Source organism: Cupressus sempervirens, chromosome 3 (assembly GCF_028749045.1).
Source record: "Cupressus sempervirens isolate cs-2001-9-10 chromosome 3, ASM2874904v1, whole genome shotgun sequence".
NCBI classification, from domain to species: Eukaryota; Viridiplantae; Streptophyta; class Pinopsida; order Cupressales; family Cupressaceae; genus Cupressus; species Cupressus sempervirens.
In genome coordinates this window covers 481,218,317-481,237,433 of record NC_143120.1, presented here as the reverse complement: position 1 = coordinate 481,237,433, position 19,117 = coordinate 481,218,317, and the positions used below count along the sequence as shown (strand labels likewise).

At 35.6% G+C, this 19,117-nt stretch overlaps 1 protein-coding gene across 9 annotated transcripts in view; it reads left to right on the top strand.

Moving 5' to 3' along the window:
• Positions 1 to 386: 386 nt before the first annotated feature.
• The window catches only part of LOC149567256 (Homeodomain-like transcriptional regulator), a 76,493-nt gene continuing 57,762 nt past the window's right edge, over positions 387 to 19,117 (top strand). For 6 of the 9 annotated variants that reach the window (XR_016362390.1, XR_016362389.1, XR_016362388.1 and 3 more), the window contains exons 1-7: positions 387 to 847; positions 1,361 to 1,472; positions 1,688 to 2,296; positions 3,504 to 3,580; positions 4,449 to 4,877; positions 18,118 to 18,201; positions 18,379 to 18,574. Coding sequence is in view for 3 of the 9 variants with exons in the window: in XM_089820428.1 (XP_089676554.1) it covers positions 746 to 847; positions 1,361 to 1,472; positions 1,688 to 2,296; positions 3,504 to 3,580; positions 4,449 to 4,877; positions 18,118 to 18,201; positions 18,379 to 18,574 (1,609 nt within the window). In the remaining 6 variants the exon portion in view is untranslated. Of the gene's footprint in view, positions 1,001 to 1,360; positions 1,473 to 1,687; positions 2,297 to 3,503; positions 3,581 to 4,448; positions 4,878 to 18,117; positions 18,202 to 18,378; positions 18,575 to 19,117 lie in introns of all 9 variants that reach the window. The other 3 variants (XR_016362386.1, XM_089820429.1, XM_089820430.1) reach the window with 2 other exon arrangements.

Genomic DNA, 19,117 nt, shown 5'->3' with positions numbered 1-19,117 from the left:
GTATCCTGCCATACGACAGGAACTAATAATATCATCTAAATATTATTCCCCTCAAGACTTTTTACAATCAAATATACAACAAAAAGACATCTCTAACCTTCTAAATGTAAAAATGCGAGTTCTTATAGCTTAATCTTTATAAAATTTAAAAAAGTTCCTCGTGCCCTAAAAGGGGAGAAGAAAGGGGAAACACGAAAATTCGCGAGTGAATTCTTTTGAAAAGGATATAGAATTTATTTAATGGTATGACAAATAACCATTTAAAAAAAGAATATTCTCGAATATTTTAACGCTAATGAAGTCAAGGGCGACAGATATTTTTCTGTTATGGAAAGTTCGTGGTCACATTGGACTCCATAAGCCTAAAGGCAAACCCACTAACTAATGAAGTACGTACACTTAATAAAAATATATAACCGCTAACAATTTATGTAGTGCAAGGGTTTAGGGTTTTAGAACATCCGGAAAATTCCCTAAAATGTGAGGCTGTTTCTTCAGCGGGTGGGGCCAAGGCAAGCCTCACATAAGCCCTCAAAAGATTTTTTTTCCCTCGTGGATGGTTCAAAGCCTGGAAACCTATCAAAAACCGAGCGTTAATTCTTGCTCGCTTTAGCGACCGGACGTATGGTTGCGTTTGAGTCCTCCGCTCTTAAACCCTTAAAACCCTTGCTTAATCAGTACCGCCGAGCACGGAAATGCGAATTTTCCGAAAAAATGGTGGTGCTCCGAGCAACATCAGTGCAACATGGAACACTCATTCGAGCGAGCTGGAAAATCGTTTTCACGTGCACATGGTCTGGAGCTTGTTTTAGTTCATCATTCCGTGACATGTGATCGTTGTTTTTACGTAAGTTGCTTCGCACCAGATGTTATTTTAGACTTGTTGGGGATAGTGTGATCGGCAATTATAAGACAATCTGATGCTAAATTTCTCAGTAACCGTGACACTTGGTTCTAAACGGAATTATCGAAAATTTGTTGACAGCAGGTAGAATAACAGGTAAAACTACTAAATGGCTTCTATCGTATTCTAATTAAAATTGCAAGACGAGACCTTCAAAAGTTTATTAGTTTACTTAGGGCTAGAGACATGCATAAAATGACGGAGGAACTGACATGTCGTATAACATAAGATAACTACATCATCGTTTAATTAAAATGAAGTAAAATTTCTGTCCTTGCCAGTACCGAAAATGAAATTTGATGCCAAGCACTATAAATGCAAGAACTGGGGGAGATTTTTAAACTAAATATCGACAACGCGATCTTTGATATTTTGCCAATTTGACTAAGATTCGGTAATTCCGTACTTTGATTTAAGTTTTATATTTACAAAGAACTATTGTCGTGATTTTTACAGCTTGATACAAATATTGATAAAATGGTCAAGTATAAGCTTTTTATGGACAAAAATGTTGGAAAAAAATTCAAGAGTCGAGAACAAGTTGAGGCTTTGGAGCGATTCTATTCAGGTAGGTTCTGACTGTTCACTAACATCCGTTCTATTAGCCTTGAAATTAATCAACCGATAAGTTTGTAATTAGATCTCTTAGAATGTGACCAATATATGGTATAGAGCTTGAATTTCTCATCAACTTCTTGAGGTCCTATTATGGAAAGGTTGTTTCTTTCCCTTTATCATGTAAAGTCATTGCAGATGTTTTTCTTTTGTAAATTTGGAATGCAGAGTTCATGTATCCTTCGGAAGATATGAAAGCTAAGCTGGCAGTAGAATTAGTGCTATCGAAAGAACAGGTCCACAAATGGTTTTGCCATAGAAGACAGAAGGAGAAAAAGCTAAAGAAAGCTGATCCAAGAATGAGAAGTAACCCACATACCAATTTGAAAAGAGAAAATAGGAAAAAGGTGAAACACCTTTGGCTGTCCAGATTGAAGGAGGGAGAAAGCAGGGGGCTCTTAAGTGCCAAGGATTATCCGAATGCTATAGAGAACACTGACATGGGAATTAGTTCATCACAAGAAATATTGACATCACAGAATGCAAGGCCTCGTGAAATGGAATCAATCAGAAGTCAGTTTCAGAGTGCCAATAACTTTCCAGTTAATCCAGATAGACAGCTTCGAAAAAGGCGAAATCCTTATTGTCTTGAATCAAAGAGAACAAAAAACAGAGCATTGGATTTGGATATGGAGCTGAATGATCTGCAAGAGGACGGTGATAATGAAGATTTTAGAATATCTAGAACTCATTTACGTATGGGAATTTGTAAAGACGGTCCACTGCTGAGTGCTGAGTTTGATTCCCTTCCTCATGGTGCTTTTGGTGTTCCTATAGGTAATTCTGACTCTGTATGTCTTTGTCTATAGCCTTTTTCCACTTGGAGTCTCTTTCCTATATTTTGTAATTTAAGCTTTTGTATCCAGTTTTACCTCTGGATCCTAATAATGCCATCATATGCATGCTGTTTGTGATTAAATTGTGTATAGCATTCAGAGATACATGTATGAAGTTTGGTGTATTAAGTTTGTCCGCTTGGTACTATGCACTAGTAGATGCTTGAATAAAGCATATTCTCCTTGAAATGCTTTGTGAGGGTAATATCATATATGCAACAGAAAAATCCTGGATAGATATTGAAGGGGTGTTTTAGAAGGATATCTTAGGCACGATGTCTAGTTTTTATAAGTATTTTATGGACTTTTGTCCATTTAAAGATATCTTCCAAATTTACCATTACTGTCAGGTTTGGTCAATAAAATGGAACAAATTTATTTCCCTCCAAACTATGAACTATCATGGTCAAAATGCATAACACATTTGATGCAAATAATATTTTGGTAGGGCAAATTTCACACCTTGATTGGACATTTCAATCCTTATTGTGAACCACACCCATTTGATGCAAGTAATTTGTTTGCATGACACATTTTACTCCTCCATTGCATTTTTTACCAGCAGTTGAGATATTCAATAATCACTGTTTTATTGTACCTAAAAATTTCACCATCCAGCTCTTGTTTTAAACAGGATGGCAGATGCTATTCCTAACTGATGATCTTTTCAGTGCTCCATCTTGCTTTAACTTTTGAAGAGTGTTGACATAGACCTGTGGTGCTCTTGATTGATTGATGCCTTCCCCAAGTGTCTAATAATACATATTTAGTTCAGACGGTTGTTTTTAGCTTTCATGAATACATTTTCTTCGTGTCATATTTGTCACCTTACCATCCCATGCTGTTTTTATCTATACTACTGATAAGAATTAATCGCTTGCAGGTAGTGGCCATTTTGGTGTGCTTTGCTGTCATCCAGAAAGTTGTATTAGTGTTATACAACAGTTTAACTTGATAAAGTTCATTTTCTGGGATTCTTATTTTAGTAGTTTTTTGCCTTGGGATTCTGATTTTAGTAGTATTTCTTTGGGAAGTCTTGTTTATATCTGTACAGATATTCTGATATTATTAGCTGCAGTTGTTTTGGTCCACTGGTATAGCTCGAGGATTCTAATATATATTTACTGGATGAATTTTCTTTTGGACAGAGTCATGCCATGAGGACATTCACATTTCTCGGGATCAGTTACAAATGCCAAAAAAGAAAAATGTAGAAAAAAGAAAAGTAAGTGTCAGTTTGATCTCTCTGATTGTACTTGGTGAATGCAAGACAATCTTCTTTTTCTCATTGGGATCATAGGAGATATTTTAGGGAGTAATTATTTGGAATTTTAATATGATTGAACATTACAATTTGATATACAGATTATGGCCTTCGGTGTTTATGAATTGAGGAATCTTGAAAATGTGCAATGTTGTGTTCAACCATTCTGTTTGATCCTAATTTCTAAATGCAATCTTGGAAAGAAGTCACCACTGACATCTGTTTTTTGTCATAATTATTGATTCCATGCGCGGCATTAGATCTTATGAACTGATTTATGATTTTTTCTTCATCTATTTGCATGTACATCAATTGCCACAACTCCCTTAGAATTGCTTAGTTGGATGAATGACATATCATATGAGTTTTCTCTTGCAATTGTTCTTCATTTCACTGAGTTTTATTAAGTGATTTCCAGGCACTGGACAGTAATACTATTTATAGCTTCCTTTGTATAACTATATTTATCTGGATCAAATTCTATAGAATGTAATAACATGAATCATTTCCTTCCCTTGTTGGATGGAATTCAATAGTTTTAAATAAATTTTAAATTAAAATTGCTCTGGTTTTTAATACTTTAGATTTAGGCAATATGTGTTTTGTCTCTGTGCTTTAATAAGTTGCAATATGTGATTAGCCAAGTTATGTGTTATGCACAAGCTTGAAGTATATGGCGAGTAGGAAGGATTCTGTACCATGTGTATTGGGGGTAAATGAATGCTTTACAGCAACTCTTTGCTGTGAATCTAGTCTTGATAATTCACTGTTTTAATCATTATCTGTTGAAATCTTAGACTAACTTGAGTAATGCAAATAATTGTTACAGATGGAAAGAAACTCCCTGTCTTGGCACAAGAAATCTTCATCAGAAAGATCAGGTTGGAAGGGGAAGGATTTATTGGTATCAATATCTGGTGGGATGGGGAAAGCCTTTTTGCCACCAAGATCTGGTGGGATGGGGAAGGCCTTTCTGCCTCCAAAATCTGGTGGGATGGGGAAGGCCTTTTTGCCTCCTAGATCGGGTGGTATGGGGAAGGTTTTGTTGCCACCTCAGTATTCTTCACCAACTGCAGAAGCTGAAAACGAGAGTATGGAAGTGGATGCTTATGCCCAAAATAATATTGATGGTCTTTATGCTGATGTTGGAGCATATCAGGGAAACAAAGGTGTGAACCAAGAAAGGCCTGATGGGGAACAGTGCCATCTGTTTTCATCTCAAGGGAGTGATAAATTTCAGCCTCAAGGCAAGAATAAGGTATGTGGTTTTGCTCTGTTATTGAACTTATTTGTATATTTTCATGTAGATGAATAATAACACATGCCTGTATGTATAGTAGTCTGCAGTCTCTGTCACCGTGTAGATGTTTTAAAATAATAAAAGAAGATAAGTGAACATTGAGACACTTAAATGATAGTATGATTATGATATAAAATTAATTAATATACATCTTTGATTGAGAATTCCTTGATATACAGATGTTAATTTACAATTTTACATGACTTTTGCCGATAAGTAAGTAACATGGATGAGTTTGTGTAGGCTTGTATGCAGTTCTATCTTTAGGATACTTATGTTTATAGTATGGGCATAAGTCTTCTAGGCGCAGATTAGTAGGAAAAGGAATAATGTCATTTTGTTTGGCAAATGAAAAAGATAGCATGTAGTATGTTACAAAAGAGTAATAGTTTACATGAATCTAACGATTCATATTCGTGACGTGGATGAGTTTGAGTACATATATATGTGGTAAAAATTCAGTGTTCTGTGGGGACATGTTCCCCCCAAAACACTCTGTGTCCCTTGAACGGGGATGTTTCCAAGGGTCGGGGACTTGGTTAAAACATCTCCCCATTGCACCACTACCTCTGCCACCTTTGCAAGGGGTGCTGCTGGGTCGCTTGCTATGTGGCACATGCCTTTACATACTAATTTCAACTCTAACTTTGTGACAACTAACTTGCTTTTTATGGGCACTTGCAGAGATGTATTGCAGATTTTTCCTTGAAGATTTCAATTCGCTTCAATTTGTATATCAGTGCCACTCCCCCACTGCTGCTTCACCATTGTTCCCTTTCTGTCACCAAATATGGGTCCTTTGTCGTCCCTAAGACCTGTCCCTGCTTCTCCCCACCCCGTCTGGAAACTTTGTGGAACTATGTAAAAATTACAATAACGTACTCAGGATAAATATTTTAATTGTAATGGGTACAATTCTTTTATGTTTTTGTGCTTAGTGAATTGAATAATGCCATTTTTGTTTGTTTAAAAAAAAGTAGGCCTGTATGTTTCAAAAGAGTAGTATAGGCCAAAATTTCTATAGCCAAATGACAGCCTGCACTGTTTTTCTCAAAACAGTAGGGTAAAGATAAAACAAATATTGCCTATTTGAGAAGATGGCCTTTTAAATATCCTCATGTAATGGTGAAATTAAAATGACATATAAATAAATTAAAGATTCCGATATCAGGATGAGTATATGATGCTGCTGAGGAACCATCCAATGAGAGGAATTTTGAGAACATGAATGCATTAAAGATTGCAATTATGCCCTCACAATAAATATGTTAATTGTAATGGGCATGGGTCTTCTATGTTTGTGTGATTAGGACAATGATCAGTATGATTTTTGTTTGGTAAACTTAGAACTAAAGTATAAATGTGGTATGTTAGAAAAGAGTAAAATATAGGCCAAAAGTCCTACAATCTAAAGGTTGGCTCACAATATTTTCTCAAAATAATAGAGTAACGATAAACAAATTGTCTTTTTTGTGCAGACTTGGGCTTAAAAAATTTCTGTATACTATACATATCGAACTTCAAATGTTAGTTATGAAATGACGTTTCATTAAAATGTACCAAATATCATGGACATATCACAACCAGAACCGTTCAACATTCAACATAGTGGACATAGCACATACCCGAGAGTAATTTAAAAAAATCAAAATTCAACTAACCTTCCCAATGGCGGCATGGTTTTGGAATGGCAGAGGCGGGGGAACTCGGGTAATCCAAGTTAGTGTTTTGGGACTTTGCGAGTCCGAGGCAGAGGTGGCCTTTCCGAGGCAAATGGCCTCTAGACTCTGACTCAGCCGAGTCCTGGCAGAGTCCACGCGGACTCGCCGAGTCCCGAGCCTAGGACTCTCCTGAATTTTTAAAAAAAAATATATAAATAAATAAATAAATAAATATATATATATATATATATATATATATATATATATATATATATATATATATATATATATATATATATATATATATATATATATATATATATATATATTTTTATTTATTTATTTAAAAAGATAGAGATTTCTGGAAGGTGTTTTTTTTTCAGTTTATTTTAATTCTGAAAATGATGTTGTGGTATGTCACGAATTTATTAAGGATTGAATCTTAAATTTTAAATCTTCAACTTTATATTATGTTATTCAGCTTTTTTCCTTCAAAAATTCGCTGTTATACTTATGTAATCTATGCAAAATTGTGTATGAGTGTTAAGTAGCTTCTATTTATCTCAATTATTGTGTATTTGATGTTAATTGACTAAATGATGCATGAAAAAATTGTTAAATCCTTAAAAATCTTTGAATTTCATGGGTTTTCCAATTTTTCGAGTCCGGTCGCCGAGTCTGAGTCAGAGTCAAATTTTGACTTTCTGAGTCAAAGGCGAGTTCGAGTCCTGTAACTATGATCCAAGTACCGTGTGCCAGGGCATCTCAATGACAAGTGCTTAAAGGATTTGGGTGGTTAAAGGATTTGGGTGGGGTTGGGCGTGAGTTTCTTAGTTTCTATGAGTTTAACAAAGTCTTAGATCACGGAGCTGACTCTAACTCAAGTCATTAGCCCAATCATGTGGCTTTACAACTTGCTAGTTATGAAATGATGTTTCAGTAAAATGTACCAAATTGAAATACATGAACATAGCACAACCAAAACCATTGATCATTCAACATAGTGGACATAGTACATACCCTAGAGTAACATTCAAAAATTAAAATTCAAGTAACCTTCCCAATGATGGCATGGTGGCAGAGGTGGGGGTACTCAGGTAATCCAAATACACAGTGCTAGGGCATCTCAGTGATAGGTACTTTGAGGTTTTGGGTGGGTGGGGTGTGAGTTTTTGAGTTTCTTTGAGTTTAACAAAGTATTAGGTTACGGATCCAACTCTAACTCAAGTCGTTAGCCCAACCATGTGGCTTTACAACCTACAATGACAACCGTGTTGTGCCTTGCTTCATTTTAGACAAGGTAATTGTATGGTGGTGTTTGCTTTGATTTGAGTCCTAGGTAGCTGATTTGGGTTCAAGTACAATTGTTTGGTATGTGTATTTGGCAAAATATATTTTAGATTTGGGTTTATTTAAATTTTGTTTTAACAAAAATCATGCAGTTATTTATGGGCAGACCAAAAACAAGAATAAAGAATAGAATGGTACATAACATAATTAACAAAACGGTCATAAAAATAAAAACTACTTCAATGACAATTTGCCAAGATTGAAAGAAACAAAAAATAAAAAATACGGTCGCCACTTAAATTATGGAGCAAAGAAAGTTAGAGCAATGGCCTAAGAAAGGACTCCAAGAAGACTAAGAGAAAGATTGACAGCATTGTGATTGAGGTTAGGATATTAGAATGCCACAATATTGGCATTCTTTCCTTGGATGGGAATGACCAAATTGATCCCAACATTGTAGATATGAATAACACTTCCCATCCTGAAGGCAAGTTTAAATAAGCACTTGTAGAGACCCTTTGATTGTGATCCCCTTCCAATATGGTGTTTGTGCCACCACAACATACCATTTGCTGTGCTTATCATCTCTTTCGTACCTCTCGTCTTTTTGTCTTTCCTGGGCATACTTAGAGTTAGTTTTTTTTTTTGAATAAAAAAATTAAAAGTTTTATTTTGCTCAAAGTCTTGATGGATTTCCTTTTGATTTTGCTCAAAGTCTTGATGGATTTCCTTTCGTACCTCTCGTCTTTTTGTCTTTCCTAGGCATACTTAAGAGTTAGTTTTTTTTTTTTGAATAAAAAAATTAAAAGTTTTATTTTGCTCAAAGTCTTGATGGATTTCCTTTTGATATTGCTATTAGGATTCAATTGTGTAGTTTTTGAGTTGAATTCATTGACCCATGTTTCATGAGTAGTGTTTCACAATAATACATCTCTCATGACAATGAATACAACACTTAGCACTCATTGCATCTAGGAGAGCTCTCAGGGGTGAAGCATTGAGATTTCCTGGGAGGTCGCCCATCTCATTACTACTCTAACTCAAGCACGCTTAACTACATGCTTACATGGTGACGCACTAAGACTTCCTGGGAAGTCACCCATCCTTGTTCTACTCTTGCTCAAGTCCCCGTCCTTCACTCTTTTGAGAATTGCTTAGATGCAATGAGTGCTAAGTGTTCCATTGATTCTCATGAGAGATGAGTTATTGTGAATGAGTACTCATGAAACATGGGTCAATGAGATTGACTTAGAAACTACATAGTTGAGTCATGATAGAAATAACACAATTTGACTTGTTGTGGATATCTCCTACTTATCAATTTATGAGCTTAAGGGGTTCTCTATTGAATGGTTCATAAGGCATAACACTTGTTGAAGGTTTTGCAAATGGAGTTCCAAGCAAAGTGGGCTCAACCATGGAGGAAACTCCACAGTTAAGAATGCTTGAGTTAAAATAATACTTGGATGGGTGACCTCCTTGACAATTGTTCACCTCGGCGAGCATTGCCTAAATGTAATGATTGCCAAGTGTTCCATTCATAGATGGGTTCACCGGTACTTATGAATCATGGGTCAATGAGTTTGACTCAAAAACTACATGGGTGAATCTTGATATCAATATCACAATTTGACTTCTTGTGGAAAATACCTCCTACTTATCAATTGATGAGTTGAAGGGGGCTTTCTAGTGAAGGGTTCTTAAGGCATAACACTTGCTGAAGGATTTGCAAAAGTGATTGCAAGCAAAGTGGGCCTAACCATGGAGGAAACTCCATAGTTAAGTGCACGTGAGCTAGAGTAGTACTGGGATGGGTGACCTCCTGGTAAGTCATGACGCTTCACCATTGTGAGCACCACATATATGCAATGAGTGCTAAGTGTTCTATTCATACTCATGAGAGATGAGTTTTTGCAAAGCACTACTCATGAAACATGGGTCAATGAGTTTGACTAAAAAACTACATTGTTGAATCGTAGTAGCAATATCACAATTTGACTTGCTATGGAAAATATCTCATACTTATCGAATTTTCCTTTGTTCATCCATTATCAATAAATACCCCCACAAGAATGGCTTGGATTGACTCAAAATCTAGGTCGAGTTCAAAACAAATCTAGTTCTAGGGCCTAAAGGGGATGAATAGGCTACATAACATGAGACAACTCTTGAATTCATATCTAGGACATGGCCAATAGTAGATTCTACTTGTCAACAAATTTTTTCAATTAGTGTCGAGGAGATTGACAATGTGAATTTTGAAGATTGGTGGTACATGATGCCAATTTCAAGTGCACTTTTGACATATTAGTTTTTTTAAAGCTTCCTATTGGATTATTTTAGTTATACCAAAATTGAGAGATATGATAGCTGAAAATAGATATGGTTTAGTGGATGTAAGATGAATGAAACTACCCTCCAAATGTTTGAGTGTTGGTGCATTGATTAGTGGTGAATTAAGGTGGGCTGGAAGTTTTAAGTCTATCAACCTCTATAGGTGTAGATGGAGGATTATAATTGTCCGTCTTGAAGTTCTTTAGAAATATTTATACATATTTGGTCTAAGAGATAAAGATTGCATGGCTGAGTTGCTAAAATTCTACAACTAAGTAAATTGTAGGAAGCTCTAGTCTATCGTTTCAAAAGATAGGCATAAGTTCAATTTGTAGAGTTGGTATAGAGTGGTCACACCATGTAAAATTTGTCTATAAAGGTATCCACTAGAGGTCTAGGAGCTTCAATAGAAGCACAATAGAGACCCACATCAGATTATAGTTCATTTCTATCAAAGGATGCAAATATTTATGTGTACATGATGTAGTACATTATGAGATTACTAGGAGAAGGCCTTGGTTAAATAGGCCAAGGTGAGACATGGCAAAGCATAACCCGAGGCATTATGAGACATTATGACACGTTTTTTAATCTTATAACTTGAGGCATACATTAAAAATGCCCTAAGGATGCTTTATTAAACTAGTGTGAATTGTACCTAATAGGGAAACTAATTAAGAAATATACACCCTTCACAACAATACCCTCACTCAAGTGCACCTTTTAGAGAATGAGAAAACTTGCATAGACGGAATGATGCAAGGAGGGTCTCAAGTATGAGGCCATGTTAGCTATGTGTGTACGAAAGAACCTCTCACAAATGGAGAAAGGAGGAAAAATTATAGGAGAAAAAACCCTTCACAACAATACCCTCCCTCAAGTGCACCTTTTAGAGAATGAGGACACCTGCATAGATGGAATGATGCAAGGATGAGTCTCAACTATGAGGCCATGTTAGCTATCCATGTCCAAAAGAATCTCTCACAAATGGAGAAAAGGAGAAAAATTTATAGGAGAAAAATTGTCTTCTAGAAAGAGAAAATCCAAGATGTTCTTAGAAAGGATAAGACCAAGAAAATCCCATGTGAGGAAAGGTCCATATCATAAGAGAGGAGAGACTATGCATATCCCCCCGCAAAGTAGAATTTCTTGCACTATTGGAAAATACATGGCAATGGATGTTGAAGATGATCCAAAATCGTTGAATACCATTTCTCCCCTTAAGAATAAACAAAACCAAAGGTTGATGCAAGATGTCTTCCCATTCTTGAAAGGAATATGAGGCAAACACAAGTTGAGTGAAGTCTTTGAACTCTATGTAAGCGTTATTGTGCCAATTCCAAAAGATGTTGTATTCAAATTAGGAGTATTAAAAATAATTAATGAAGGTGACAATTGACAACATTGTTGAAATGAATGTAGGACATGATTTGAAGACGAGGATGACTCCTCCAAATGTGCAAGGGTCTCCAAGCTAATGCAAAATTGTGACAAATGAATCAGTGTAGAAAGCACAAGAGGGTCTAAAGATGTCCTAATAACATTTGGAGAAGATAATGCAACTTCATAGGATATCCTCATTAATGTTCTTCAAGCCTATAGGATAGGACTTACAAAACAAACCATCAATGCTTGTATCTAGAAGGCAAATGTCTTGATGCATTGATTCACTAGAAGTGATGGATTTATCAATCTTGCTCTCATTAAAAGCAATAATAGATGAAGCGGAAATGTTGGTGCATGTCTCTAGAATCTTAGTTGATGAAAGAATATTGAGATTCAAATGACAATATTGTGTCTAATCAAAATTTCTTTGAGATGCTTGAGCATGTAGATTAGTTGAATAAAATTTGAGGTGTATGTTCAAGATATGATCTGTGTCCCCAATTGTGACTATTTCCTCACTATGGGAATCTCAAATAACTAAAAAATTAACTTGAACTGAACACCCTTCCTTGCTTCACACTGTGTGTTTTGATAGATAGAAAGGATATTGGTTGACAATGACGACACACAAATAACATCATTAACGATACTTTGACCATGTCAGTAGGCCCTTTCCCACAAACATATGTGTTTTTTATCCATTAGGATGTGTGGTGACAAATGCCAAATGAAAATTATGTACTTTGTGATGAATCCATATGATTGAAGCCCCAAAATCAATTATCCATTTGTTTGACTTTGAGCCCCTTTCTGTCTTTTTAACTTGAAATAATAAGAAGATGATGAACCCTTAGACCTACTTGAAGTCAAAGTGATTTGACTTTTCTTTCGAAGATGGTTCTATTCCTTAATTTGTTTTGAATGATTGATTTTCATCATGCCTTGGTTTCTCGCAATATTTGCATTTCTTCTCCTTGGATGATTCTCTTTTGGAAGAGAGGGAGTGTTGTTTGTGTGCCCTTAGCTTCGTTCTCTTTCCTTTGTTTTGTTAGAAAGCTTCTCATCATGCGCAATCAAAGTTTGTCATTTTCAATATTTCAAGGTGCCCATGTGAGCAAGCTTATCTTATTCCCTAGTCAACGACATGGTAAAACACTTGAAAGGAAGCATCTCAAACTCACTAGCCAAAAGCACTCCTTGTAGCATAGAATATAGATACATACATTGAATGATTAGGACCATTCTTGGAGAGAAGACTTAATAACAACTATTTATATGATTTTCCAGTTTTACAATTCTTCCATTGTTGCTCTTTATGTCTTGAATTTGGTGACAGATTGTTCTTGTGATTGGTGCTGTTTTACAATTCTTCCAAAGGTACTTATCCTATGAGCCCAAAGGGCTCTTAAAAAGTAATGACCACCCACAGAAAGTAACTTTGAAATTCTGTTTTTCTGGGTATAGTCTGCTGGTTTTTGCTTTTTTTCCCCTAATTTTGGTAGCTTTAAAAAAAATAAAAATATTATTTGTGTTTTGTAATATACCTGATAGGATATTCGCTCCAAAACCCTTAATGATAACTCAGAAATTTTAAACAAATAGCCTCATGCAATAACTTTCAAAAGTTTCCCGCAAAATTCCAATAAACAACCAGATAAAGAAGTCCCAAAATATTATTGCATTAAATCTTCAGCAAAAATACATTTCAGAATTAACATTTCATTGAAGTTCTTTAATAAAACAAGCCAGAAATCCAATTGTAGATACAAAAACTAAAGCGAGATTGGATAATAGGAAAAGTGAACTTGGAATACAATGTGAAACACCTGCGTGATGTCTCCAACCGACAATGGGTTTTCGTCCATTGCCCAAGCTTGAGGGTTTCCACCCTCTCACCTGCTGAAAGCTGAAGCTTTCAAGAAAAACTCTCCACAAGAGAAAAGTGAAAATCAAATCACTAAAATCAAGTATATTGAAAATGAGCTCCTTTTTTTTTGAAGCACAAACATGTGACTCTTTGCATTCCCCACTTAAGGAAATAAAGTGCCCATAGGTAATAAAGTGACATTAACAATTAAATCTTTAGGCATAAATTTTTTAACCGAATGGAGTCGGATATGCATGTGTGATAGCTTGCCGAAAAGTTCTTGGCAAGATGCTCCAAATAATGGAGAGCAGATTTCCACAATCCATAGGCTAATTCTTTGAATGTTTCGGGATTCAATTGTGTCACAGTTTTTGCATCAATGTTTTGGATCACACTCTGTGATCCATCATCATTCTTGTTCTCTATCTTTCATCCTGATGATGAATCACAAAGTGTGATCTGAAACGTTGATGCGAAAACTGTGACACAATTGAATCCAGAAACTTTCAAAGAAAACACTCCTAGTCCAACCCTGAAATGTAAAGAATGCTAAGCCGGCTGTCTTACTAAAAATAGTAAGTGTCTGGAAACCCCACTGGAATAACCCTGATTAGCTTGCAACTGACCTAGGCCAAAAACTGCTCCGTCCGCATAGAAAACCTGGTTTGCCCATGGGACCAAGGCAAAACAGGCTAATGGCGCAACAAAACTCACTGGTTAGAAAAGGGGACATGACATATTCTTTGACAGTGATTGAAATTGGTGGAAATAACATAAGCTTATGCTGCTAAAACTCACTACTATATTCACCCCCACGATGAACAAATTCAGATTTTTTTTATATCATAAAAATTTGAAAAAGTGATTATTCCAGAAAACCCTAGTGTCAAAATTAGTAATTTGGATCTGTTACAACACATACCAGGTATTCTGTTCCTATCTCAGATTGCAACTATGGTTTATTTTCTGCTTCTGCAAGTTGGTAACGCCCAGATCTGGCAGAAAGGGGGCTGTCTGAAGGTGTATGGGTGGATTGAAAACCAAATTCTCCTTACAAATTGCTGCAGCTTCAAAGCAGTCCTCATTTTCCACTGTTTTCTTCCCCAAACATGCCGTAACATTGTTCTGATCTGATTTTTCCTGACCTTGTCCAAGATTGATGTGTCTCATCAAGCCCTGGGCTGTATGACTAGACAGGGGGTCTGAGATACTTAGCAAACTTTTGATTTTCACTGGTAAATTACTGGAAGTATTCAATCTGCAACAGCGTGAAGGAAATTATACCAAAATCTGCCCTATTTATATCAGACATCCAAGATGGGAAACAATAAAATCCTTTCTGACTTTGTATGGCTGGTCTGGTATAATACTATGACGTAATGATTGCTTTCAAACCCTGATCTGCACTATAGACTCTAAATTGACTTACAAATCAGGTCTGATGATTACTCCACTGATATTGATCTCTTTCTTCTCTTTCCCAAACTGGTATATGCTGGAATGTCGATCTCCAAGGGGGGTGATTTCGTCCACCACGTAATCTCTCGGAGAGGCTACATTCCTGTAGATCTGATTGCTGAAGAACTCACAGCAAAAGCTCCATCACCAAAAGCTTGATTAGGAAATACCTGGTATGAATCAATTTTCTCCCAATTTGCCTCCTTTATTCTTGTTACTTTTCCTCCAAGCTCATATGAATCACTTAGGGATTCTCTTCATTTTGTTTAGTAACTTTTGCTAAGTTTAATTTTAAATTTCTTCCCACCTAGGAGTTTGACCACACGAGTGTCCTGTTTATCATTAAAACATGGCCATTTTAAGCTACAACTCATGTTATTGCCTAGGGAGGTGTGCCTTAAACCCCTTTATATTATATTTTAAAGTGACTATGATAATCACTTTTATTATTATTTTATTTACATCCAACTTAGGAAATAATTAAATTATTTCCCAAATTATTCATAGTTTACTCATCTAGACTCCAATCCGAGTTTTGTCTGATGGCACCCATCCACTGATGCTGTATGGCTACTGCATGCTAACTGGCAGTCTTCTCCTAAAATTTAAGAACCCTCCTAAAAATAAGAACTGCGCCAAATGTCTCTAGGCTGATCGTGGAGGTCTCTTTGTGTGTCCTGGTCAACTCCCAGTCCGTTACTTAAAAATAGGAGATTCCTTCTAAAATCTAGGAGATCGTCCCAAACTGGTCAAACTGGCTCACAAAACTCTGATGTCTATATAAGCTCCTGAATGGGTTGATTACACAATCTGCTGGCGTACAGGATCACATAATGGGTGAACCCTGCTAGAAACACCTAAGTTGCTGAATCTTCCAGTTTAACTGCCGATTCCAGATACAGTATGTATCAGAATCAGGTACCTCTTGGAAACCACTGCACTAGATATATCCTGAACCTCTTCCAACCTAGTAACCCATTCATTTATAATATGATCAAGTCTATTTGCTAGACACCTGATTTTTGTGACAGCATTTAAAGTAAGGCACATTTCTATCTTGGAATGTCCTTCTTGGACCCTTCCATAATATCTTCTCTTGCCAAACATGAAGCTTGTTGTGCTACAATGTGCGTTCCTTGCTCTAGAATGTCATCTGCCAAGCCATCTTTTTGAATAGGAGAGGCAATCTTCTTAGGGAGGCTTAGTGGCATCTCTATCTTCCAATATATTCCCAAAACTTATGCATTCCCAGTTCAAAAGTTTATCCTCAATAATAAAAAGCTTACAGGCAAAACAAAACACGGGAGTTTCTCTTGCTAGTGCACTAGACTTCTGCTAGATTTGAGACTGAGAAAGAATGTTATGATGGAACATCTACATTAAGTCCTATTTGAAAGGTGATTGAGTTGTACTATATTAAGAGGGATTTTGATACACAGAGGGTAATGATTTGATCTTGACACAAGTAGAGCGTTGGACTTGAAAATACCCCTTTGTGTCGCAACCATCTGACGGAGATCACAGATCTATGTAATTTTTCTGCTGTGTAATAAGGCCCGTTTTTCTATTATTCTAGGCAAAGGACCTTCCTTTATGTTGCAACCATCAGACGGAGATCACAGATCTATCTGATTTCCCTTCTTTGTAATAAAGGACATTTATTCTATTATTCTAGGCAAAGGGCCTTCTTTGGGAATCAAATCATATAAGCTATATCTATCCACAAATGTACGAAAATCAATTTTAGATTGAGAGGGCTGTTGCAAAGCTTCTCTCTTATCCATAAGCTCCTAAAATAGCATTGAAATTTTCCTAAAATTTAATGTCCCCGTTTTAATTTTTTCTTATTTTCGTTTAAATAATAAAATCTAACAAAAAATCAGTTGTATAATTAATTAGTATATAAGAAATCAACTTAGAAAATCGTAGCTGAATAGTAAATATAGAACTTATTCTCTTATGAGTTATCTCTACTGTAAACCTTCCTTCAGCCTGAAGCAATTTCTCTTTATTTAAACGACATTGAAATGTTTTAGATTTTCCCTGGCCAAAATAGCATTGAAATCCCCCTAAAATGCAATGACCCCTTTTTAATCATTTCTTATTTTTTATTCAGATAATAGAATCTAACTCAATATTAGTTGCATAATTAATTAAGAAATTAACCTAAAAATTTTCGTTGAGCAAATAATATAGAACTTATTCTCTTGTCAGTTATCTCTACTGTAAACATTCCTCCAATCTGAAGTGGTTTCTCTTTATTTAAATGCCCTTGAAATGTCTTAGATTTTGCGTGAATCAGGAGTTTTCATCCACTAACTTAGCAATATTCTGAATAAGCCTTCGATCATAAATACAGACTGATTTCAATAGTTCAAGTTTTAAATTTCAGATCTTTGTCTCGTTTGACAACTGAAATTGAAAAAACCAGTTGCTGTAACATTAAAAAAATTTAATTATATTGTTGAAATTTTGTGCTACTTTAATATCCAACTATTGCATTTATGCTGTCTTTTATTTTTAGATTGAAGTGCTGCCATGAGACACTTAAAGTCTGTTCATGTCCTAAATTGTTCATTCTTCAGTTTGTGATGGCTCCGAGAGGTGAAATCCATAAATTTTCTCATCTGAACATCAATTTGTTAACTAAGTGCAGCCTATTGGCTAAATTTTCATTCACCGTGTTGGCCACTGTTTGGTGTATGTGATGTTAATATTCCCAAAAAACTTTATCATGTTCTATATATGCTTTGCACATGTTCTAAAATATGATAAAATTTTTTATTTGTTCTTTTCCTTGAATAACATACCAGTGGCGATCTACAGGTCATGATCAATAATCAGGTTCTTTATCCTCAATCAGAGTGCTATTTCCAGCTAATTAATAACCCCTCTATAGTTGAATTATATCCCTGATAGCTTAGAGTTCTGTAGCAAGGGTGCAAAGCCTTGTCTGCAGTGTTCAATTACACTTCTTTGCCTCCTTCCTTCTTGTTACAATTTATTGAAATGTGCTTGGATTTGAAGGATGCATGGATGCTTTCACTTGTTACCATTCTATTTAGATTTTCAATTTATATATTATGAATTTTTTATACCTTTTTCAGGCATTGCCTTAGTTTAGGTTCCTAGTCTAGTTGATAATGGATTGCTTTTTTAAAATTATTTTGGTTTGTGGCTTGTCTGTTTTTATGGATTTTAGAGGAGCAACTGTGAGAAGAAAGCGCCACAGAAAAATCAGAATTATGCATTGAGGGAGAAACAGAACTCAATTCAGAAAAAAAAGGTGAGTAAAGATTTACTGTTGCTTAAAGTGGAAGATAATTAAGGGAGTTTGCCATGGAAATTATTACAAATTTGGAATTTATATTATCCTCTTTGGGAACGTTCATATTCAGGAAAGCAATTATGAAGTCCTGGTCCTATTTCCTCTTAAAAATATTTCCCTGAATGGCGTTGGCAGGTGCAGATTATTCAGAAGCAAAGATGTGTAATAAACGGCAATGCTGGTGTTCAAAAAGGAAAGGCAAGGAAAAAATCTACGAAGTTGGTTAATTTAGTTAACAACGAGTACTTGGAATTGCAAGAACATCAAAATGTTTTGTCAGTTGGAGCTGAAATCAATGAAATTGGCACAACATTTGCTGAACGCAATGAAGGTTCTACTTCAGACTTTTAATACTTTGTCTAGAAATCTTTGTTTTACTTTTAACTTGGCGAGGTCATTTGTTCTGATGTGAAAGCTTAAGACGTGTGGCTTTGTGATTGTCTCCCATTTTGCTGACACTGACCAATGCCAAACACACCAATGTAAGGGGCTTTACATACATTACCGTTTAAACGAGCATGGATATCTTAAATACATCCATCTAAAAAATACCAAGAGATATTAGCTCCAAGGCAGCTATCAAAATCTGTATTGTGAATTCAGTATAAATGTCTGAAGACTGATATATTTGACATCTTTTAGATGTATTCAAGATATCTGTGCTAGTTTGCTTTCACTTTTAATTCAAGATCTGTTAAATTACTCTATATGGATTATAAATTATAATTATTATTTTCCAAACTACTACACAGGTTACTTATTTATTTGACGATTTATTTAAACATTGTTTTTACTTAATCTATTTGTGTTTTTTACAAATTTGAAAGTTTTATTCATAAAGTTGAAAGGGTAGAGGCCAGATAGAGAGCGATGA